Below are 23,753 nucleotides of genomic sequence, written 5' to 3' on the forward strand. Positions count from 1 at the left end.
TAATCCACTGAGTAGGTCTCAAGAGGTGTGGAGAGGGGGGAATCTCTTTCATGAAGAAAAAAAACCCTACCCAAAACCAGAGAGAGAAAGGCATTGCAAACACCCTGCTGCTACACACACATACCCCACCCCTCCTGTACAACTTGCTGCAAATGCCAGCACTGCAGGATGCCCTGGTAGCCTGCGAGCTAGATCTGGCCAAGGAACAAGCAAGGAACATCTCCCTATCAGTCTCCAGAGCCATTCAGCTCTAGGCCAATAGCCCTGGTGTTTAGGAAAGCTTTGCAGCTGGCTTTCACATGCTAAACTGCTAAATAACCTCTGGGGCAAATTCCCACTAGAAAAAAAAAACACACACTGCAGCTCACTAGGGACTGAGCCTTTTGGAGTCCAAGGGAGGCTGGAGTCATTTACATGCTCATACAATTCACTCTGTTTTCCTATCTGGTTAAAGAGCTGCTGCATCACAGCAGTAGAGGGCTTACAATACCTTGCCATAGAAGTCACTCATCTGGTACAGGGGGATGTGCTGCGTACCACCGTAGAGTTCGATTACCTCTTCATCAGGCACTGGTTTGAGCCCTCTAGACACAAAACAACAGAAATAGTTTGTCAACAATCCCCAGTCTGCACAGAGCTACAAACTGCAGAGAAAGAGAACAGGCTCCTTTCTAAAACACACATTTCTCTTATACAAAAGAGATAGGCAGAGCGCCTGACAACTCCATGATTTCTTAAGATTCACATAAAATCCTACTCGAGACATTTTTCAGATACCTTGTTTGCTCCTTCAAGTTAATTGAGGGGCTTTATCCACATTCCAGCAGAGAGTTCAGACAGAGGCCTCCCTCTGTAAACTGTCGATCTGCTGACAGGACTGCCCCACCAAATCGGCCCCATGACCTGACTTTGGCAGCACTGGGTAACTGTAGTTTTGGAGAGGTTGCTTCCACGAGGCATAGCACCGTTAAATGCAAAGGTGTACAAAAAGAGCTTTCTGAAAATGATGTTTCCTTCCTATTCAGTTTTCTTAAGCAAAACAAGTTCCTCACTGACCATTCAACAGAGATCACTGTTCTTCCCCAGAACACTGTAATCACAAGCATAGCTATGAGTTGTACCGTTCATGAACATCAGGTTATCTGACTGCTGCAGGTTTTACCTCCTGCGTAAGTTTTGATAGCTGTTTACTCAAGCAGTCAGCACCTTTCCCTTTCTCTTTTCCTGTTCAATCACCATACAGCCTCTGAGACGTTAAAAGTTGCCTCAGTTTTGCTCAAAAGCAAAGGTTTAGGAAAAGGACTCTCCAAGAAGGATAGTTACAAAGGACACTAGGGGGGAAAAAAAGTTTCAATGTGTTTTCGGTAAAAATCTCTTTATGAAGCTGAAGTGAAATATGGGGCAGTACCAACCCCCTGCCCCCACTCCCCAAGCTACCACTCAAAGAAGCCAATTCTCTCTGATTATGAAACCCCCTTCTTAATATTCTTAGAGTGTTTACTGTAACTGAAGCTTAACAGCAAAAGGGCAGAGTTCAAGAAAAAAAAAACACATTAGCTTCCATGCTCAGGAAATACAACAGACTTACAGGAGCTCTGTTACTGATATCTGTGAATTACTACTTCTTACACACCAACCCCACTCCACTCTGGGGCAAGGCTTTCCCCCAGGCTCCAGTCTCACTACATTTTGGAGAAAAGTTTGCTTTGCACTGTTTCAGCCACATATTCCAAAGCATACCCAGTTCTCCTTGGAGAACAACAAAAGGGAAAGAAAAATAGGACAACCTAGGCCTTAAACTGAGCCCAGATTCTGATGCATCATTACCTTATTGACACTGCTTTAAAATTTTATTTGCACATCCAGACCACTCTCCTCTTAGCTTTGTGACAAGGCACAGCAGACCACTGCTGGGATACACTCCTGCCTGGAGAAGACAGGCCCGTACGTGGACCACATATGGAGGAATCTTCCTAGTTGTGCTGTTTGCTTACAGACATTAACCCGGGCATGCTGTAGCTGCAGCTCAGACATCATGCAGAGTACGTGACCAGATGTGTTATTAACCATTACAAAAAGCTCCAGGTCCTCCCACCCACACTTGGCTTGAAATGCTTGAGAAAAATAACTCCCTGCAATTAGATGCCAGGTAAGCATTTGAAGCAAGCGCAAACAGGATAAGCCAGACAAGACTGTGCTCTGCTCAACAAAAACCCCCATATGTCATGAACGTACACTCAGATTTAGTAATCCACCTTTGCACATATGGGCATTTAGAAAATGGTTTTCAGAACTGACAGACCTGTATGCCGTCCCCAGCTGGACATAATGGAAAGCATCGATCTTCATGAGAAGACTCTGTGATAAGGGATAGATATTTACTGTTAGAATTGGGTAGGTTTACACTGAAACCTTATTTAAATTTCAAGTTGCGCACAAATGACATTTAGAAAGTAAAATTCATTATAAACATCCCACACTTTAAGCTACACTTACTCTCCAGCCACTTTCACACACACTTATTCATAGTGTGACTTTTTATTGGCCTCTCTGGCAAAAGACCCTCTTTCTATGAGCCAAAACACCACTGTCTGTTACACTCCTAAATTTGTGGATAAGGATGCAATTGAAAGACAGAGAGAACAATGTTTCTGTGACTTAGACAGTCTCTTCTTATCTCCCTTCCAAAAGCACACACATTCCAAAGGAGCTTTGTGTGCACAAGAGATCTATTTCTCGTCACATTTATCTTAAGCAGAACTAAGTGGACAAGTTTTGGTTTAGAGCACAGCTGCACCCAGTCATTTTCTTCACACAAGAGCTCTCCCCTCCCCAATAAACATTTAAGCAAAGATGTTCATGAACACGTCAGGCTGGTAACGTTAGAGCTTTCTTTGCATTTTTTTCTATCAGACTCGTATTCATGAGTCATCCTTTCTCCTCCATCCATCATTCTGAAGCCGTAACACAAGTTCTCTGGGCACAGAAAGCAGCCTCACACTAAAATCACATCACTCTGCAACCAGAACAAGGACACAGCATCGAACTATTGGTGCTGTTTCTACCACAGTGCAAGGTAATTGATTCCACAGAGCATTCACAACCTTCAGGCACCTTCTTTTATCAAGATACCATACCAGTGCAGCTTGTTACACCATGGGCAGCCCTCTCATTAGTTTGTTAGGAGTGCAGGCAAATATGCTGAAAGATTTACTTAGACAGGCACTACCCAGTTTTTCGTGTATTTTGCAAACTCTGATCCTGAGAAAAAGAGAGTTGTTACCTTCTACTCACTCAAAGGGCACTTTGCTTGGCTAGGCTAGTTGCCTCTGTTTCTCTGATATATCAGACAGAGATTTTAACATAGAAAGAAACTTCAGTTCCTCACAGATCTACTTCTTACTTTGTGAATTCAGAGGCATGAGCGGTCTGCTGCCATGCTGTCACCGCAGTTAGGAAAAAAGACATGGGAAAACTCTATATAGTTTTTTAATTCATTCTCCTTTTTCCCACTGCTAGAGAACAGCACGCACACTCCAGCCTGTACTCCCCGCTTCCCTGAATTTGCTCAAAGCTCAACATAAGAACTACTACTACAGCAAAGCAACTTTCTCTGCTGTGCTCCCACCTGACTGCCTGGCTGCAGCAGCCAGTATGACATCACTGGGCATCAGGCTTTCAGGGAATCGGTCCAAAGCACTGAAAAGGGTTAAAGTTAATGCTTGCTCTTTGCTTGCTTGTGCTCCTAAGAAGCATGCATCTCAAGTAGCTTGGATCTTTTTCCAGGCAGTCCTATTATTCGGGGTAGGGGGTGGGGAAGGCTTCCTAAAACATTCTCCTGACAAGTCATTTCTATTATTAGAGTAAGACATAATGCCTCTGCTCCTGGCAAGTACTTGTAGATGCAGGATTGAGGTTTGTTGTTTAAATTTCCTGAAAGATCGAAATGATGACACAAACAAGCTGAGTTTTCTATTAATTAGCCAGCAGAATTAACTGACTTTTAAATTGGCAAGGCTGTTTACCAGAGGTCTTTGCTAGAAGGTCCTATTCTGCTAGAGGGTATGCAAACACAAAAGACCTCTTTCCCTTGGAAGGTTTATAAGCAAGAAGAACCCACTCAATGAAAAGCACGGCCACCTGGATTCACTGATAGCTGGTGATCAATGGTATTGCAAGCAATGACAGAAAGTATTTCCACTAAAAACATAACACAAGGGAAGACAGAGCCCAGGAGACAACTTTGTACAGCTTACCTTTTGTACATCATAGTGAAGTCCACGTATGGCAAACCCTGGAATGTAGTCATACTTCCCAAGCCCTTCTGGATACTGGGAAGACAAACAGTGACATAAGCACTGGGTTAAATTATTTCACCTGTACAGCTGACTTAGTCCTGCTAGTCATCTCACCCCAGGCATAAACTGACCAAGGAACAGGTGCACTTCATTTTGTCCCTTCAACAAAGAAAGTGGATGAATGGAGAAAGACAAAGGATCAGAATCCCCAAAACTAGTTTCTCTCATGTAATGGACACTAGTGAAAACGTAACAGATTCACTCAGGCAGCGAGGGCATTTCTAGAAAGCTCCATTCAATGCATGTATTTGGCAAAGCCATGGCACTGCAGAGCCCCTCTACAAAGAAAGACATGACGAGAAGAAAATGCAGAGACCGGTCACCTATTGCAAACAGGGTGTCCATTACTGGACATGCTATACAGCCTGATCCACATTGACTTGCACATGTCAAGTTGTGTATGGCTTCAGTGTTGGCCCATGGTTCATGTTTATCCACCACATGTTCCTCGAACCAGCAGCATAGGCATTATTTCCATAGTTAAGTAAAACAGACCAGACCTTTCTAGACTAAGGTACCTGCTCCACATTTATAAAACCTCAGGAATGTAGCGCATGGTAAATTGTCTCAAAGGAGATTAATTCCATGTACAGACAAATTTTTCTACAATCAAAGATTGTGAAACATGAAATTTATCTCAATAAAAGCAGTAATTGATACATGTACACAACGTGCATTTTGCAGGCATGTCTGGGGCATTGCAAAGACAGCAGTAAGCTTAATTGAGTGGAAATTCTTAGCACATCATTACCTTGAATTGTTCTATTAGGATGTCTCTGGCAGTGTTGAAAATCATAGAGTGTAGTAAATTAGAATACTGTGCTAATGTGTAATCGTAGTCAAAGCCATATATCTCAACATCTCCCAGGCTTATCTCGTTGTTAGCGTAGATAGCGGCTGGGTTGAGAAGATTGCAGACTCCTGGTGGAAGGAGATCTAAGAGGAAGGGAAAGGGAGAGGTTAGAGAAACTGAGAGGATCACTGAAATGTCAACTTTTCATTCTGGACCTGACAGAAGGTAGAAGTACCACACAGCAGCAGCAAAGGAGCACTGTGCTGCTGTTGAAGGCTGCTGCTGTTAACTCACTCAAATAATCCTCCCCGTGAAAAAACACACTGTGAAACCTCTGGCTGTGTCTGGTGATGATGCTAACCATTTTCACAGTAAGACTGACCTTTTGTGTCGGGAAGCTGCAAAACAATGTCCTTGGGTCCCTGGCCTACATGAAGCAAAGCAGACTCGAGATTTTGAAGTGTCAAATTTCTAGCTCACAGCAGCTGCAGTTTCATCAGGCTCACCAAAGTGAAAGGTAGCTGCAGTATATCACCAGAAAAACATGTGCCCCGCACTTAAAACTTGAGCAACACAAACAGGCTAACTCTCCTCTTTGAGAAATCTAGATTACTTCGAATTAGAAATTTTGAGGTTTGCCTGTTGGCATTTTTTGTTTCTCACAGAAGCAGCCAGACTTCACAGAGCAATCCTGCAGGTACCGTTAGGGCCTTTTTTTATTATTATTGGTCAGGATAAAACTAGGTTTTGTACAAACACCAACAAAATGTAAAAAAAAAAAACCACATTAAGCTATGCTTTTGGAGCATGTAATACTGATAGCAACAAGTTATCTGCTTTCCTCTGATAAACAGCTGTGGAAACAGCTCAGTCTTTGCATGTGGTTTGTCACTTCAAAACAGGGTTACTGTTCAAGATGCTTGTGAATAACTCTTTGCTCTCCAGACCACTGGGAAAATGGGGGTTAAGTGACCTAGCAGCTGAACTACCTGTACATCCTTTTTCAGAGCTAGTCTAGAGAGCAGAGAGCTTTAGCTGCACTACAATGGGAGAGACAGGAACAGACCCTCCCCAGGCTTCCCGCTCCACAAGAACTGTCCATTGCAAGATGAGGAAAAGCAATAAAAATAGTTCCCTGTAGTAGGTTGCCTAGTCACATTCACACTGGGGGACAGAGGGGGGAAGGACACATTTCCTCCTTCCTCAAAGACGGGCAATTTTCTCTTTGAATGATAGGAAAAGTGCAGACATTTTCCAGATCCTACACAGCATCAGTGAATAGGATTTTTGTTTTCCCTTCCTACCTTAACTTTAGGCTTTTAGCAAGAACCCCTGTGCCGGTTCTTTAGTGCTTCCTTGCTATAAAAACAAGTTTCATCTGAATCTAGAACAAAAAAAATATTATTAGAAAGAGATACCAGCCATTCTCAATAAGACTTTGTCTGGAATGATTACAGAATTTAGGTAAAAGTCCAAAGTACATTTGCGAGCACTAATCCAAAGAGGTGACCAAAGAAACAGGATTCAGATATATCATAATATTTATTTTTTCAGGGGAGAGATGCATTACAACACATACCCATCCCTCTCTCCTAACTCACTTTCCTTTGGCCTTCAAATGCAATTCACCAGATCAACTAGAGAGGAATTACTAGAAAAGAAAGCAGTATTTTAAGGCAGGAGGGCTGACTTACTGGCTACACAGCAGGAACAAGAGCTCTCTTTCAGTGACTCTGCTGGTGGCAAGGTTCCTGGAAGAGGCTGAAGAGAGTGGACGCAATCAGAGTACTTTCCACCGGGATTTTAAAAGATAGGAAATGTAAATAGGATTCCGATGATCACAACTTTCATCTCATCATAAATGCTCTTTGCACCATAAACAGAGCTCCACTTCCTGTCCTCACCTCCAGATAACTTGTGGGAAGATCTTTTTCTAAGCATACACTGGGATTTGCAGGGTGTTATTTTTCTTTCTCACAAAGAAGATGACACAGCCTTAATCACATCACAGTGCCAATATGCCGTGCTTTCCTTTTCTAATGAAAGCACTTTTTTTTTTTTTTCTTAAAATGACAAATGCACCCCACTTGCTGCTACCATATCCCTACAGAGAGGTCAACCTCTTCCAACACTCACCATTTGCTAACAGCTTTATGACAACACATTTTGATAGTCTGAGAGCAGCACAAAATGCCATTGCCTGAACCCCATCTCTCCTTTCACAGAAGACACCAAGACCCATCCAGGTTCAACAACATATGCCAGCCACAACTTTTGCAAAAATACTGTCAAGGAAAGCTAAGGGAGTGGTATGTTTTTGTAACAAGAAAAGAGTAGTCTGAGATTTGCCAAGTGCATGAAGCCAGTCTTATCTGCGATCAGAAGCATAAGCAGTAACTGTGCCACAGTATGATTTATGAAGTATATTTAGACCCACTGGATGAAGTCATTACTCCTCCCTGCCAGCCTCAAACATACAGAGCCTCTCTGCTGTTCTCTGACAGCCTCCTGCCCAGATCGTTTTGCCCCACTCCGACATTTTGTCACTAACTTACACAGCATGTTCTTTCTTACCTCATAAAGGCTGAAAAAAGATGCATACACTAGCCAAAACGCTTTATCACCATTGCCTCACACACACCGTGTTCCCTACGCACACTTCCTGGAGCACCACACAGCTCCTTGCTTGTGTTTCCTATCACACATCATCCTCACCAAACCAACTTGCAGCAGCTTGCTGACAGTTTGCTCCTTCCACGCCATCATCCTCTATTTTAAATTTACAGTCGTTTCAAAGTCACTGATATCCTGGAAAGAAGGAAAAAGCTCTGGGTTTTGGTCCAGAGACTAATGCTGCATGTTCGGTTCAGTGTAAATGTCCATTTGCAGCATCCTCCTCAACAGAGTGGTAGGTGTCCATCTCCTCTTGAAGCTCATGCAGTCTCTCTGCAGGTTCAAACTACTGCAGGGAAGAGACAGAAGCTGGGAGCGCGTGCAAGATCGGTTTCAATACGAGAGCCCAAACATGCCTGGTTTACTGAGCCAGGTTTCAAGAAGTTTGTGGGGTTTTTTGGTTTGGTTTTTTTTGTTTGGGTTTTTTTGGGGTTTTTTTTGTTGGTTTTTTTTGTTTTTGTTTTTGTTTTTTTTTTAAATAATCACCTGGGTGGTTACAAATTCTGAGTGCCTAATCAAGTCCCAGGCTGCAGCCTTGGGCGCTGCTGCTTTGCTGACATTCAGCATGTAATCTGCCAGGGATCTTTGCCTCAATCTGTGTGGCAATTGTGGAGTCAAAACAAACAGATGACACCCTCCAGAAGCCCATGAAGATGCCATTTTTCAAGAATGATAGCTTTTGCTTTTCCTCTGCCAAGACACCGAAACAGATTGCTGGATTGATATGATAAATTACAGCAAGAAAAAAAACAACATAAGAATCAGTTTTGGTTATTAAAAAAGAACGATAATCCCAACTACTCTTTCCATCTGTGTCCTAACTGGAAAAGGAGACAATATCACAGTTAGTCACTGTCTACTCAGCACTTCACCCAGGAAGTATGATCTAAGGGAGAACTGGCATGCGTACATCTGAGGACAGTGGGGAAAAAGCAGCTCTTGCAATAGATACAAACCCCTGGAATCTGCACACTTGCACAATTTGCTCCAGTTTGCAACTCTGACGGTTTTAAGGGAAGTGTCTGCATATCCATGGTACATGATGAAACTCAGCAACAAAGGCAGACCACAAGAAAGCATGTTTGATCTCATGCATTTTTTACACCTGGGTGTAAATGCCAGGTAAACGCAGATCTCCTTCATTTTACCACTGTGAGGCCCTGAACAGCTGCTTAAACCAGAGTATCTTCACAACAACACAAGTGCCACTTCCCAGGCAATAGCCCGCATTATTAGAAAGCAATAACACTCAATCCCCAACATGACAGCAGAGATGGAAACAAAAGCAGGTAATTAACTGTAAGCAACGGCTAGAGACGCCAAGACACCATATGGCCCCTTCTGATGTGAAAAACGCTCAGGCCAGGAGGTGCCAAGCACGTCCTGCGCTTTTCTGAGCTCCCGGGGGTACCAACCGAATCATGCGGGAAATGCTCCTTTTCTCCCAGCCTCAGATCCAGCATCTTAGTAAAAAATAACACATAAAAAAAGGCAACTCACCCCCATCTCTCACACCCTTTGTACTCCCAGAGGTCCAACACAGCAGACATCTGTGCTAATTTCTTTGTAAGACTAACGAGGAAAAGAATGATACTGAAAAACAGATGGCCACCACACTCCACGTTCTTCATGAATCAGAAAGCTCCCTTTGCTCCCACTGACATGCTTTCTAAAGACAAACTGCCAGTTTTCCTCCCTTCCAAGCACCTTTTCATCCTTTTGAAGTGTTGTTTTGTACCATTTCCTGCAAAGCACTCCAACCAGCCAAAGTAGGTGCCTCTACCAAGAGAGTAGGGAGAGGAAAACATTACTTAAAGAGCATTAAATGACAGAGAAACCACATTAAAAGAGAAAATTACACTGGACCATAGTCTTGAATTTATGCCATTATGTCTAAATATTTCAGGATTTCTCGCCAATGAAATCTACACGAACCAAAAGCAATATTAAAACAAACCCATTTCATTCCAAAACAACATTTTTATATACACAAAGGCACTAGACAAATGCCAGTATGAGTTCTTGTGGCAAGAAAAAACATTTACATTTAGGAAAGCAGAACTGGGAAGTTAACATAACTGGTCGCACTTCCAGTTCTGGCTGCTAATTGTCATTCCCAGCCCCAGCTCAATCTGTAGATGCCACAACTCCTGAAATGTGCACACTCCCTAAGTGATTTGCAGGGCATTTATTATCATAGCACTAGACTCGTTTCCTGGTTTGGCAGAGTGTGAGGCCCTTCAATCTTTGTGCCTGCTTGGGATTAGCGACATGAGCAGAATCAAAATGTGCTGGATTGCAAAAACCACCTCTGCAGCACACCAAAATCACCAACGCAATGATCACACAGGGCTGTCGTCTCCTCTCCTGTTTCCAAATGCGATGGACACATGTTGGCAACTGTGACTTGCATTATTTAGAGGTAAAGGTATCTCTTGATCCACACAAACTAAAAAGACCAAGGACTAGTTCTGAGTGACACCCTCAGTGTTATCAATGCCTAATCAACTTCTTGCTGCCTGCAAACTTGTCAGTAGTTCTCACATTCCACCATGCTCAAGCTGGTCATGCAGAGGCAAGAAGTTAACATTTTAAAGGTTCCTTAGGAAAGCTCATTGATTGTAGCCACGTTTACAAGTTTGAAAGATCTAGGAAAAAACATACACGCTTATTACAGCCAAATCCTCACTTCCTTGCCAGTTCCATTAAAATTTCAGGATTGGATGCTTCCTAGAGCGCAAAACTTCAGACATTGCTTACTGAGAGAGCATAGCAGCCTCCCCTGACACTTCAGATGTCATCAAATCAGAATATGGCAAGTCTTGCTCAACACCACCCCTCTGACAAACACAATTATACTTCTTCTTTTGGCAGAGGGAAAAAAAAAAAAAGCACATTAAGTGGAAGTAGTAGCCTCAAATTCTTACAGGCAATGAAATTTGATCCTAAGAGTCAGTGTTCAAAAGGTAGGGGGGAATAATGAAGGGAATGGTTTCTCTTGAGTCTACCTCAGCAGCACCTTTTGTGTAGCTATGTTGTGCTCTCATTTGTATCACTGCACAGAAGCTCTTGCCCTACACATCCTGCCCTGTCCAACTGGGTCAGCATTTATCATTGGGATCCCCTCTGCGCAAAGATGCAACATTGCTCTATAAATCAGGTCCTAAGCAATAGATAGTTTGAAAAGACATCATAAATTCTACTAGCAGAGACCTCTCTCCAAAACCAATAACTGATAATATAGGACAAACAACTTCACAAAGGTGGAGTTTCACAGAAGGAAGGAGAAGGTGGCACCACAGGAGTCTTCCCAAACTCAATGATGACTATTGAGACATGATGTTTTCAAATTCATAACCCAACCACAGACATTCACTTTTACATTAGAGTTAGAAATCAAGAACAAAGGAACACATCGATGCCATATTTTGCACAATTCAATTTAGTCATCAAAGCAACATGTAAAACCAACTTGGACCAACTCTGTTTATGTCTCCTCTTAACCAGACTTGAATAACAGCACAGTCTTGAAATTTTGGTTTGGGGAGCTATTCTTTAAACAAACGACGGCCTTCTTATACAACATGTCTAATAGTTACCTGAAGGTTTGTAAGGAGTCTGCTGTGTAACACATGGGCTACTTCACCCAACTTCATTTTGCATTTAGTCCTTCTGATTACTTCTCCACCTCAAGTAATAACTGTATGCCAACAAAGTATAACAATCTTCACAATCTGTCACTTAGTAAACTAAGCATTTTCCCAAAAGACCATGACACAGCCTATTAACATATCTGCATCTAAGGTTTCAATACCACTGTGGAAAAGAAAAAAATGCCTTTGAGGATATTAAGGTCCAAACACCATTACAAGTCATACGAGTTGGAACTTCTCAAAAACCACAACTCAGTCTTGGAGCAGGGACTTAACACGAAGCTACTGTCCTCTGTCAGCCCCCCGTATTGCCTTCAGTGGCTCAGACAATGGAACTCACATCCTGCAAAAGCTGGAATGCAGCAGGCTGAGCATCCAACAGATCAGTGGCCAATTCCTTTACATTTGTGTACCATGAAGGACTTTAGATTTTATGTCAGCTCTCGTGTACTGGACGGTGGGGGAGGAAGGAATGACAGAACTCGTCAATCTCAAAACAGCGAGACGTTTCTTCCAGATTCTTATGGCTGGCTGCCTTCTTTCTCCAAACCCTTAGATAAACAAAAGCTAAGGGAGAGCTCTTTAACAGCAGACACAAAGTCACACTTCCTAGCTCTCTACCGTGCTTACCTTCAGCATTCCAAGAATCAAGAAACCAGCAGGAAAAAGTTCCCTGCCCTTATGCCATGAAAGCTGTTTTTTCACATTTTTGGGGGAGTTTAATACAGCAGAGGTCTGCTGCTGCCAAAAAGACCACAATCTGTTTTACACATAGATTTGGTGAGTGGCATGAGTCTTCTCCTCGCTTAGCAAGATTTCAGTGTACCTGATAGAGACAGGTAACTTCTTGGTCAGAGGAGCAAAAACACGCATGCACACAAGTAAAAGGTGTTTTGCATCTGTAACACAAACTGAGCCCAGGAGAGACATCCTACCAGCTGTAGCATCAGTCTTTTCCATGCTCACCCTTGTGCCAATGGCAAGTTACAAGTTGGACCCCGGCATCAGTCAACGTAACTATTTGTCCTAGTCTAACCACGTTTCTGTACGCCAACCAATGGCAAATTAGAACAAAATGTAACAAGCACAGCATTTAAACCATTTGCCATGACGATATCCATGTTAGGGGGGCCAGTTGTGAAGAACCCCACATACTCTGCTTTTCCTGAAACGCTGAGACCAGCCGAGGGATGTTCACAGAGAGAAACCCCACGATGGGGAGAGGGAGACCAGGGCGAGATTTCAATAGGAATAAAACCATCCCAGAGGGCCCCGGGCGATGGAGGCGTGCAGATGGCATTGCCACGGAGAAGGTTTCTAACCCCGGCAGCTGCACAGCGATGGGCACGTCCCCAGTTCTGCAGCGCGGGGGAAGGCACCAAGATGCAGAGGGGGAGAAAAAAAAGGAAAAAGGCCAAGCCCGGCAGGACGTGGCAGTCCCAGCGCCCGGAGGCGGCCCTTACCGTAGACCAGCTTTTTCATCTCGTGGTACCTGGCCCACAAGTAGGTCTTGGTGTCGGCTCCCTCGGCCGGGAGGGGCTGGCTGCCCGCGGCGGGGCCGGGCTCGGCGCCGCGCCGGGCTCTGCCGGGGGCCGCCGGGTGCTGGTCCCTGGGCTGCCCGTGGCCGCCGTCCCCGGGACACTGGCTGGCTTTGGGGCGGCAGCTCTGGCAGGAGACGGCCACGGCGAGGAGCCGGGGGGCCGCGCCGCTGCCCCTCCGCAGTGCCGCCATGCCCAGCGCCGCCATGGTCCCGCCGGACGCTACAGCCCCGGGGCAGCCCGCACACGGCCAGGGTTGGCTTGGCTCGGCTCGGCTCCTCTCCGCTCCCCGTGGCCCCGGCCCACGGCGGCACCCGCCGGGCGGCCAATCCCCGCCGCCCGGTGCGAGGGGGCCTGGCCGGGCCGCGCCACGCCTCGCCGCGAGGGAACCGGGGGGGCGGCGGGGCCTGGGCGGGCTCCGCTCGCCGCGCTCCGGCCCCTCAGGCGGTCGGGGCGGGTCCCTCCTTGCAGCCCCGCCCCCGACCCCGCCCCGGCCAATCAGGCGAGGCGAGCCGGCCCGGGCGGGGTCACGTGGGTGTCCGCACGTCCTTCCGTTCGGTTGCGCGCGGGGGTCGGCAGCCCGCGCGGGAGGTGAGGGGCGCGCGGTAGGCGCGGCGCTGATTGGCTGCGCCCTCCCGCCGGGCGGGGGAGGAGGGGGCGGACAAGGGGGCTGAGGCGCCGCCATGGCCGTGAGGGGGCGAAGCTGGGCCCGGGGCTCCCCCGCAGCCGGTAGGCGCTGGGGGCCGTTGTCCGTCCCGTTCCGCCTCTCACACGCCTCCCCCTGTTTTCTTCTCTGTCTGTGAAGCGCTGAAGGCGCCGATCCCGCCCCGGTCATGCTGGTGAGCAAGAGGGTGAGGCGCCTCTTGCAGCTGGTGCCTGGGAAGAAGCGCTTCGGCGTGTACAGGTTCCTGCCCTTCTTCTTCCTCCTCGGGGGAGCGATGGAGTGGTTCATGATTAACGTCCGCATCGGCAAGGAGACCTTTTGTAAGTGAGGGCCGGGGGAGCGGCAGGAGGAGGCGCGGTCCCTCCCCCCAGCACCCCCTCGGTCCCGGAGCAGCCCCGGGGCCGGGCCGGTACCGTGGGCCGCAGCACCTGCCAGTGCTGAACGCGACGGGGCGGCTCCCCTGAACGAGAGCAACGACAAGTTGGCCGGGCCTGACGGTGCCGTCCTCACCTGGGGGCCTGTAACGATAGTCAGCAAGTCAGCCACTTCTCTCGAGTGCAGGGTGTGACACTCCAGATTCTGCCTCCCTAGCAGAAGACACTGGGCAGAAACAAAAAAACGGGGTTTAGAATACTAAATTAGATTTTTTTTTTTTTTTTTACATTGAAACAAGACTCACCAGGGTTGTCAGAATTTAAGTGTAGGTGTGGGTTCATCTGAAATGTCATTTTTTCAATGAAAAAAGCAGGAGGAGTATGTCATGAGAACTTAGCTAATGGCACTTAGTTGCTAGAATTAAACCATTTAGTTTTAATACAGCGTTCTTCCCTTTAAGAAACCTTGCTAGAAATTTTTGTGTACTTCAGAAAAAGGATCAGCTCTACTGTATGTTATATCAGAATATTCTTATTTACACAGGAAATCTAGCTGAGTCTCCTGCAGAATAAAATAGATTGATACAATTTCCATAGCTCACAAACTCACTGCAAACAAAATTGCTTCTTTGCTCACTTATAAAGGTTTGGGTTGTGGTTTTTCAGTTAAATATTTCTGAGGTGACCCTGTATAGTAATAAAGTCAGGTTAGAAACTAAAGCATGACATCCACGTAGCAGCTGTTATATTTGAACTCGAGCCTTGTTTTCCTGCAAAAGTAAAAGAATTGCTATGCCTGATACTATACTACAGTAATAATAACAATTGTGCAATTTAGCCTTATTACTGCTCCATAATCCATGCAACATGATAATGTACAAGACCAGTAACTTCTTTTTTTTTGTCAGTGAGGTTTTTGTGTTTGGCAATAGATATTTAGGGGTAATCAGGGTGAGGGGAGGCAGGAAGAACGACTAGGAAGACAGTGAAGGTGGGCATATTCCTATGTTTTGTTTAAAAAAAATAAATATACTGAAGCCATACTGGCAGTCCTCAGGCATTGACTTTGTGCCTATAATTTAATTTCCCTTTGGCTTCAGCTAGTTTGGGCATTTGTTTTTTTAATTACCCTTGTGGGAAAGTAGACAAGAAATGAGTGTATCACACTGGAAACTTAGTTTCCCTATAAAAACATTTCATCAGGACTGATGGGAAGAACTTTAGCCTGGATGGGAGGGAGAACATGAGCTATTTTTAAGTGGTAATAAGGATTTGTGTTGGCTTGAATTTTCAGTTGCCTGTCAAGTCAGTGTCTGCAAGAGAAAACTGGATTGAAAAGTTTAAAAAAGAAGACAGGCTTCATACATTTAATATTATCTTGCACTTGGAAAATGCTAATATAAAAAAATCTTTTTCTGGCAGATGATGTTTACCGCAGGAAACGATCTGAAAGACAGTATGAGGCAAGGATGGAAAAAAATGAATTTTAGCTGAAATGTTTCAAGGGGAAGGTCCTGAATGCTTTCACCTGCGTTAATATCAAAGAAGCATCAGTGCCATGCTGATGGTAGGGGAAGATTTTTGTCTCTGCAAGATGAAGTGTAATCCACAAGTTTGTGTAATACACTCTCAGATGGCTTTGGCAGTTTTATTCTTCCTCTACTTCACATCTTTAATATTTTGTATTTAAGCCAAATACAACAGTGAAAAGTTCATTGTGTTTAGGCATCCACCACTTATTTAATGTTTGTTTAGTACTTTTAAATAAACTAAACTGAGTAAACAGTCTGGCTACTGCTTTTCTTTGCTTGATGAGACACCATTATTGTGACAAGACCAACGGGTAAGAAGTGTTAAATATTGCATACATAATATCTCAGCACAATGGAAATAGTAATTTTTAGTTCATTTCCTTTGTGCTGATAGAAACTGCTCTGGCACCTGATTTGTTTTCTTTCCAGTGTGGCATAATTTTGACTAGATAAAAAGAGGACCGACTTCATGCTCAGTGTTTACTCAGCCCATGCTGTTTGGAAAGTCATCCATGCATTCAGGCTCCACTGCCTGCAAGTGCTGTAATACCCCTTGTTGCTACTCTAACAATGAACTGAGCTGAGGGCTTTGGGGAAAAAAAGTCTGATGCATTTACCTGGTCACAGGCACAAGTTTAGAGGAATGCGCAGTGGCAGTCCTAGCAAACCTGAATTCTGTTTGCAGGCTCCTGTCTCCCCAAAGAAGGAAAACACAGCTCACTGCTCTGTCCTGGAGAGCTTTTGCTCCCTAGCGCAGTAGCACTAGCTGTTAGGTGCGTGGGAGCTCGTCAGTGACCACTTTTAGGGCGACCAGGAGAGTATAATCAGTGAGGATCATACATTAATGCAATCGTTTTATTTCTGATGGTATGGGTATATGCTGAGGGTTCCACAAAGAAGCCAATTCTTAAAACCAGCCTAAAAACAGAAACAAGGGAGTTCCTGTACTTACATACATTCCTGGGCTAACTCCCAACAGCCTTTTTCCACAGAAGTACGTTTTCATCAACTAAAGAGACAATGGCTGTTTTGAAGATGTTACGGTGCAGGTACTTGACCTGAAAGTGGAGGGTAACTGCTGCTATTCGTGTTGTGTCTTCCAATGACTTGATCTGGAGGACTAGTGCTACTTGTGTTTTCAGGAAATAAAAAACTGGCAGAGAATTAAAGATGTGACTGCGCCACTGCATATTTTGACTGGACGGCAAATGAATTACTTGGGGAAACCCTCTATTTTAGAAGTAATAACCTAGATTTTGACTTCAGTTTCAAGGTAGAGCCCAAGTTCAAAAACTCACACACAAGCTCCTTTTTGCAGTCACAGATCATTGCACTGAAGTAAATCCTGATTGTAGCAATACATTAAAGAATAAAGTATTAATAAAAAGATTTTGAAAACTGATGAGCTTTAGCTCCATCTACCTTTACTTCTTGAGCCTTCTGGAACTCTTGTGCTTGGTTTCCATAGAACAAATAAGTTTTTCAGTATCTTCGTTTTTTTTTTTTTTTAAAAATAGCCCTGTGCCCTAGTTACTTTTCAGTACTCAGGAGCCTGGTGTGGAAACTTCCTGTAGCTTCCCTTAAGTACTCCTATAATAGTAGCAGAATGTTTCATGGACATCAGTGAGTCAATGTCTAATTTTTCACTTCAGAGCTCTTGCTTATTTTGCAGCACTGTTTCACATTTGCAGCTGAGAGCACCAGGCACGTCTGGAAGGTATCTTAGGTGTCTCCAGATAGGTAAACAGACAGTGAGACAGGCTGCAGTCGCTCATCAGAAGTGTGGAGTCAGGGAGTTCTGTGGCACCGGTCTTTGTGACCAGTGCAGGAATAAAATCCTTCTCCGAGCTGGCATTGTACAATTTCAAGCAACACAGATCTGTTATGACAGAAGACGAAGCCTGACATTCAGAAATCTGAACTGTAGTCTTCATCCCACAATGAAGATGCTAGTACCGATCCTTCTGCATTCTCCGATTTTGCCAGTCTCTCACTAACGCTGGAAATAAGAGCAGCTGGAAGGCCCCAGTGCCCAGCCGGTTGCAGTATCGAGCACCCCTGGGGATTTACAGAATCACAGATCATCAAGGTCAGAAAAGACCTTGAAGATCACCTCGTCCAACCATTAACTGACAGTTCCCAACTCCACCAGATCCCTCAGCGCTATGTCAACCCAACTCTTAAACACCTCCAGGGACGGGGACTCCACCACTGCCCTGAGCAGCCCATTCCAACACCTAACAACCCCTTCTGGGAAGAAATGCTTCCTAATATCTAGTCTAAACCTTCCCTGGCGCAACATTAACTTAGTATTAATTTATACCCAATCTTCAACAACCAAGGTCTGCATTTGGTTTCTGTTTTATTCCTGTTGATTCCTAGTTCTGTGCTCTTTGCCTTCCCCAGCAATCTCTTTCCCATCTTCTTTCTGGGTCTCACCTCCCCATTTCCCTCCTGTCCTCCAGCTTCCCCCCCCTCCCCGAGTCTGTCTCCTCTGGTGGTGGGCAATGGGGAGGAAGCAAGAACCCTCCTTCCGCTTGGAGCTCAGGCCTGGGCTGGGAACACACCACTGCTGCTCTTAGGCACTGCGGGAGCAAGCCAGGAACACAGCTTTCATTTTAAGTGCTGCTGAGCCCCTGCCAGTTCTGGGGTTGAGCACATCCATTCCTCCTTCAGGGAGCTCAGCTGGTGTCAGCCCAGAACACAGCTCAGCATCTACAAAGAGCCATCTCATGTGTTCACTTTGCAGTGGCTGCAGCAGGCGATTCTGAGAATTAGCAAAGCACTGCTGCTGAAAGCTTTCCAAAGTGTGGAAGTCAGGCCCATATAGATATCGAGCATGGAAAATTTCAACTCAGTAAAGCAGCAGCAATAAATAGTCATCTGCAAACAAACAGCAATACTTACGTACGAGCAACACTGCTCATCACTCCAGCATTAGAGAGGAGACAATTTCACTGCCGATTCAGAATGATTTTGTGAAAAGAATGAATCTGTTCATTAATCATTTCCCTGCTGTTGTGCACCGAAGGATGCTGCCTGCTGAAAGACCTGTGACCAGACAGAGAAGTACTGAAAAGACGTCCTGGTAAATGAAGTGTGTGTGTGTGCCCAGCCTGTACTTCTCCCTGGCACAGGGGTGCAACAGTCTTGTTCCAGCTTTTCAAGAGTAGAAAAAGGAAAAAAAATAGCCATGTGTTATGTATTGGTGAATTCTTCTCTGGAGCAAAACTTTTACTATCTTCAGTGGAGGTGAGCTTTCACTTCGGACTTCATACAGAGATACAAAACTGTCCCTGTGCTCTGGTTATGGCCAGCCCCAGCTCCTTCCAAAAAGATGCAAAAATCTGCAACACGCACTGGTGGGACAACTGGTCCCAAGGAATTTCCTTGGAACCGTTACTGGATGTTGGTGCTTTGCATGGGAATTAATTATAGTCCTCCCAAAAATCATCCACTGGAAACTGAATTTGGGCACTCCCTGTATAGAGAGTTGCACAGACTTCATGATGAACCATCCTTCACCATTTTTGTCCATGCTTAGCTTAACCTGGGCTGAGCCGCACCACTTGCTGCTTCTGCAGTGCAATTCAGTGCATTCTTCTCTGTTTCTTTTCATGTCTCTCCTGCTGCCTCCTTAACAGGTGATAATCTGCATGGCCAGACTTCTGCTCTGGACTTCTGATCCCTCTTGGCGCAGGAAGGAGTGACTGTAGGAGACCACTGTATCTCCGAGGCCTGATGGACACTGAGAATCTCTTTATCCAAGATCACCAGATCCTACTGCACTGCAGCAGTTGTCCCCTTGGGATTTTTTTTTGTATGATGGTCAAAATTAGACTTGCTGGAAAATGCAGCAAGCAAAAGGAATATGAAGTTTAGTTTATTAATCAGAAAATTTCACATATATCAATGAATCAGATCCCATTTCTTACTTTATGTTCAAAGCACCCAGCAAGCACCGCTCCAATGCATTTGCAGTCAAGAGAGGAATATGTACATCTATGGATGACCTTCAGTATCTCAGACTGAGCAAACAACATGTGGAAGATGATTAGAATTAGTCTCCTCTCTGCAACTGCACCATCCACCATCAAATTTTAGACAGGTGGAAGTTCTGTAAAGGTTGCAGACTGCATGACAGGCAGGGTTTATCCCCCAGGTCCAAGACATGAATGCATGTTAATTAAATACAATGCTATCTGTTCTGGTTGTTTAAATAGCTCTTTGTAAATCATATGCCAGAGGCACCTTGAGACTCGAGAGATTGATATCACTTAATTATTCTGGCCATTTGTGGTATTAAAGAAAATTTCTATTCTGGTTTTTAATTTTACTGTGTAAAAGATGCTTTTTTGCATATTACTGTTCTCATTTCCTTTATTATATAGCTACATAAAACAGAGCCCTGAACCAGCTTACCTTCCAGTATGAAATTAAGGCTATTTATTTTCAAAGCAATCAGTGTGGAGGCAACTGGGACTGACTGAATCTTATAATCTCTACTCAGCTTGTTCCCAATGTGTCACATATTTTTTAAGGTTTACTGTTCATGGTCCTTATGGCTCAATTTTCAACCACATTTTTCAGAATCACTGTTCTTAGCACCTACCAGGCACATCTTGCAATACACAGGACAATATAAAAAGGATTCTTTACCCACACACAAGCACGCACGTACCAAGGACTTGATAAAATCTGAATCAGCAACAGCCAAAATTACTTGAAATAAAATCTTACCAAAAGTCTTGATGGGACACTCAAACCTGGTTAATCCAAAACACTTTGCAAACTATTTTTATTCAAATTAAAAAGACTCAGGTAAACAAAGTGATGATACATACATGTTATAAACCTGGTTAGCAGCTTAACCTTCAGGAGTACAAGATCTAATGAAAAGCCAAGCATGGATTAACCAGGTCCAAAAACATACGCTGAAAAAAAAAAAAAAAGTCACCAACATCAACGTTTTGAATTTTTACACAAACAGTAAATTTTCTCATGGAAGGGAAGGACTGAAGGAAGAGAACAAATAATTATTAGTTGTCTCCAACTGGTTTACGAAAATACCGGTCCTAGATTAATCTATTTTCCACTCTCACAGAAGCCAACCATTTCCCATACATACTTTTATTTTAATATGAAAGTTTTGTTTATGCCAGTACAATGAACGGCAGTGGAAAACAAATGAGGGGTTCAAACACCCAGAGAGAGAAAGAGAGAGACAGACAGACATGTCTTTTTTTTTTTTTTTTTTTTAAACCAGAGTCAGAAAACAGTTTCTTTTGCTGGTTTTGAATTCTAGACTGTAGCCATTATATCCTAATTTTTACTGCAATCGACTGAAATGCCTCCAATATACAGAGACACGATTTTGAAATAAATAAAGCTTAAAATAATTGATTAGGGCCAGCCCAGTGGCTTAGCGGTAGTGCTCTGCACTGCCTTGCGGGAGGACCCAGGTTTCCTTTGCACTTCCAATCTCTTGCTCCTGGGCCGGAAAGAGCAGTGAAAGTAGGGCTTCAGCTGCTCAGGCAGGAGAGAGCCAGTGCTGCAAGTCTGCTCATCACTGACCTTCAGATAAATTAAACATCTGAGTTATACAGGCTCCAAAGGGAGTCCCATCCAGTCCTCAAATGAAAATAAATAAAACAATAACTTAACTAAAATCCATCCCAGGTTCTTTGGTGTAATTTTTGTTAATGCTGAGAAGTAGGAGAATCTGGTGGTGTATTAGTACAAGCCATGGTAGTTCCAAATACTCAAAAACTAGGATTTGCGGCCTGATTCGCTTCAACGTCCTGTCTTTGTGGCTAAAAATTGCAAAGCCTATGGTAATTTAAACACATTTTAAGATGATACTGTATATATGGGGGTGGTCTAAGACTATTCAGTTTCTACTTTATTTAATAAACTTGGTCATTTACAAAGGCCAGTAAAGAATTTCTGTACCACAGGTGTGCTACTTGTAGAGTTCAAAACTGTAATTTCCCTATATGTTGCTCAGCTCCATTTTCTTCACATCCATTGCACATCTGACCTAAACTGTCCTTAAGTGCCTATTTGTAATTACATGGTTTTCTGTGCAATGACTGGAGGATTGCAATAGGAGACGGAGAGGAATTAGCCAGTAAAATTAAATAACAGTTTGTACTTGCACATGTCACTTCCCTCATCAGTATTAATTACATCAGCAAAACAGAACCCAAGATATCCAGTATTCGAAGAAAAATAATTTAGCCTTCTGCCAAATGTACTCAAATAAAAATGTTCTGTACTATTAGATTTTAAAAAACATTTCACATGATGAACATCTCTAGCAGTAAGATGAAGTGTATCAGTAAATCAGTTCTTTTGGACTGAGTTGCAGCGACCACATTCCTGCCAACAATTTTTTCAAATTAATATATCTTTCCCAGTTACTTAATGCAATCCAAAAGTATTAATTACTTTTCTAAAATTAAATATATGAAATTATTTACCTTTAAACAAATAACCTTGCAGTCCAAAAGGTTGATTAGTTATGAGGACAGGTAAGCCTTTAGCAGAAGGCAGTCACAACTCTGAAATTTGGCAAGAGTCTATACCCACCTTACTTAGCTAAAAAAAAAAGAAAAAAAAAAGAAAGAAAAAACCCCCAAACCCTCTGAAGGCTGCAATGAAAATATTCTTTCTCCAGCGTACTAGGTATGCTGAACTTACACATACCATACAGTAGTATTTTACTTCAAAGTGTCAAATTTCTCCCAAATTTTGTGTTGCAAAACTTTCATTAAGGTGAATCAATACACTTAAAGAAAGCACACAAAAATGTCTTACAATGCCCGATCATGAACAGAACACGTGTGAATTTAAAAACATCACGTTACTTCACTAACGAATTTCTTTCTCCTCTAACTTACCTTCCAAGACCTGAACTGGTTTGAAGTTCTGCATGTCTCTCCTACATGCAGACAGAATTGCTTAGGGAGGAAGTGTCCCTTTCCCACTGCTCGGTGTTAGGGACATCACAGAACCCCCAAAGCAGGTCATGGTAGATGAAACATTTCACCTTCTAAGGGCATGCCAGCACATGTATTCTGTTACTGATTTAGGATCACAACGGCCTTGGCTACACAATTAAATAACTGGACAGGATTGGACAACATTAGCAGTCAAGACACCCTTGACCCGTCCACACTAGCACTTCCATGATTGCTGTGGCCCACTCAGCTGCCTTGGTATTGACTTGAAATGTCGTTTTTCCCTAGTGTCAATGCACATCTTACCTTTAACTTCTTTTAAGAGATCCTCCCTTTCACATCCAAGCGAGATTTCTGCTGGAAGTGGCTAGCACACACAAGCACATGTACACACATTCTTCTAAGATGTAAACTATGACTAATTTCACATTCCACTGTATCAATCTGTAAATACTTTTGTTTTCTTTTTTCTTCTTTTATATAAAAACAATGGCATCATATTCTCAGCAATAAAGTATAAGAAAGATGAATCCTTGACTACACTTAACCAATTATGAAATCGCCTTTCAAACAAAGGAAACATATGCAAAAATCCGTGTATTTGATAAAGTCAACTTAATATAACAAAAAGTGAAATATGCTTATTAAAAGTGTCCTTATATAAAAATGGTCTTGCAATGTACAGTAAAATGCAATACAAATTATTGTTGGTTATCTCTTCCCACCCAGTAACTAAAACAGCTATTGTTCCACAAAACTCCTTACTCCTTATATGCCGGTATCAAAGAAAGAAGCAATTATGCGACTAAACATTTTCTATGTTGTACGCCTGACGGATATTAAGGGTGTCTCGTAGCATCAAGTCTCGCAGACGCCATAATGCATCGGCCATTGTGGTATGAGCCCCTTTACTTTTCAACCAGTGTGAAGGGAGTCGGCTCTCTTGTTCTTTTGATAAGTGCACATCTCGTCTTCGTGCTGGAAGGTCAAGAAATGGTCCGATTATCTACTGGCTTTGATATTCACAGAATCACAGAATCATCTAGGTTGGAAAAGACCCTGAAGATCATCCAGTCCAACCATTAACCTCACACTGACCGTTCTCAACTCCACCAGATCCCTCAGCGCTATGTCAGCCCAACTCTTAAACACCTCCAGGGATGGGGACTCCACCACTGCCCTGGGCAGCCCATTCCAACGTCTATT

At 43.7% G+C, this 23,753-nt stretch overlaps 3 protein-coding genes across 14 annotated transcripts in view; 1 reads left to right on the forward strand and 2 right to left on the reverse strand.

Annotated features, from left to right (window-relative positions):
* Positions 1-13,357, reverse strand: part of NT5DC2 (5'-nucleotidase domain containing 2) — a 28,781-nt gene extending 15,424 nt beyond the window's left edge. The window contains exons 1-5 of the mRNA XM_074879486.1: positions 12,941-13,357; positions 5,110-5,294; positions 4,257-4,331; positions 2,303-2,358; positions 491-584 (exon numbers count right to left, since the gene is read on the reverse strand). Of these exons, the coding sequence (XP_074735587.1) occupies positions 491-584; positions 2,303-2,358; positions 4,257-4,331; positions 5,110-5,294; positions 12,941-13,223 (693 nt within the window). The 5' untranslated portion in view covers positions 13,224-13,357. The remainder of the gene's footprint in view (positions 1-490; positions 585-2,302; positions 2,359-4,256; positions 4,332-5,109; positions 5,295-12,940) is intronic.
* Positions 13,358-13,529: 172 nt separating this feature from the next.
* Positions 13,530-15,838, forward strand: UQCC5 (ubiquinol-cytochrome c reductase complex assembly factor 5). Of its 2 annotated transcripts, none has more exons than XM_074879487.1 (3): positions 13,530-13,606; positions 13,821-13,999; positions 15,476-15,838. In XM_074879487.1, the coding sequence occupies exons 2-3, from the start codon at positions 13,849-13,851 to the stop codon at positions 15,541-15,543; spliced, it is 219 nt and encodes a 72-aa protein (XP_074735588.1). In that variant the 5' UTR covers positions 13,530-13,606; positions 13,821-13,848; the 3' UTR covers positions 15,544-15,838. The 2 variants fall into 2 exon arrangements, with proteins under 2 accessions (XP_074735588.1, XP_074735589.1); XM_074879488.1 differs by having other exon boundaries at positions 13,537-13,546.
* A 4,517-nt stretch (positions 15,839-20,355) lies between these two features.
* Positions 20,356-23,753, reverse strand: part of PBRM1 (polybromo 1) — a 66,834-nt gene continuing 63,436 nt past the window's right edge. For all 11 annotated transcript variants that reach the window (XM_074879490.1, XM_074879495.1, XM_074879500.1 and 8 more), the window contains one exon: positions 20,356-23,525. In XM_074879490.1, coding sequence (XP_074735591.1) covers positions 23,353-23,525 — 173 coding nt within the window. In that variant the 3' untranslated portion in view covers positions 20,356-23,352. The remainder of the gene's footprint in view (positions 23,526-23,753) is intronic.

Source organism: Strix uralensis, chromosome 10, assembly GCF_047716275.1.
Source record: "Strix uralensis isolate ZFMK-TIS-50842 chromosome 10, bStrUra1, whole genome shotgun sequence".
NCBI lineage: Eukaryota > Metazoa > Chordata > Aves > Strigiformes > Strigidae > Strix > Strix uralensis.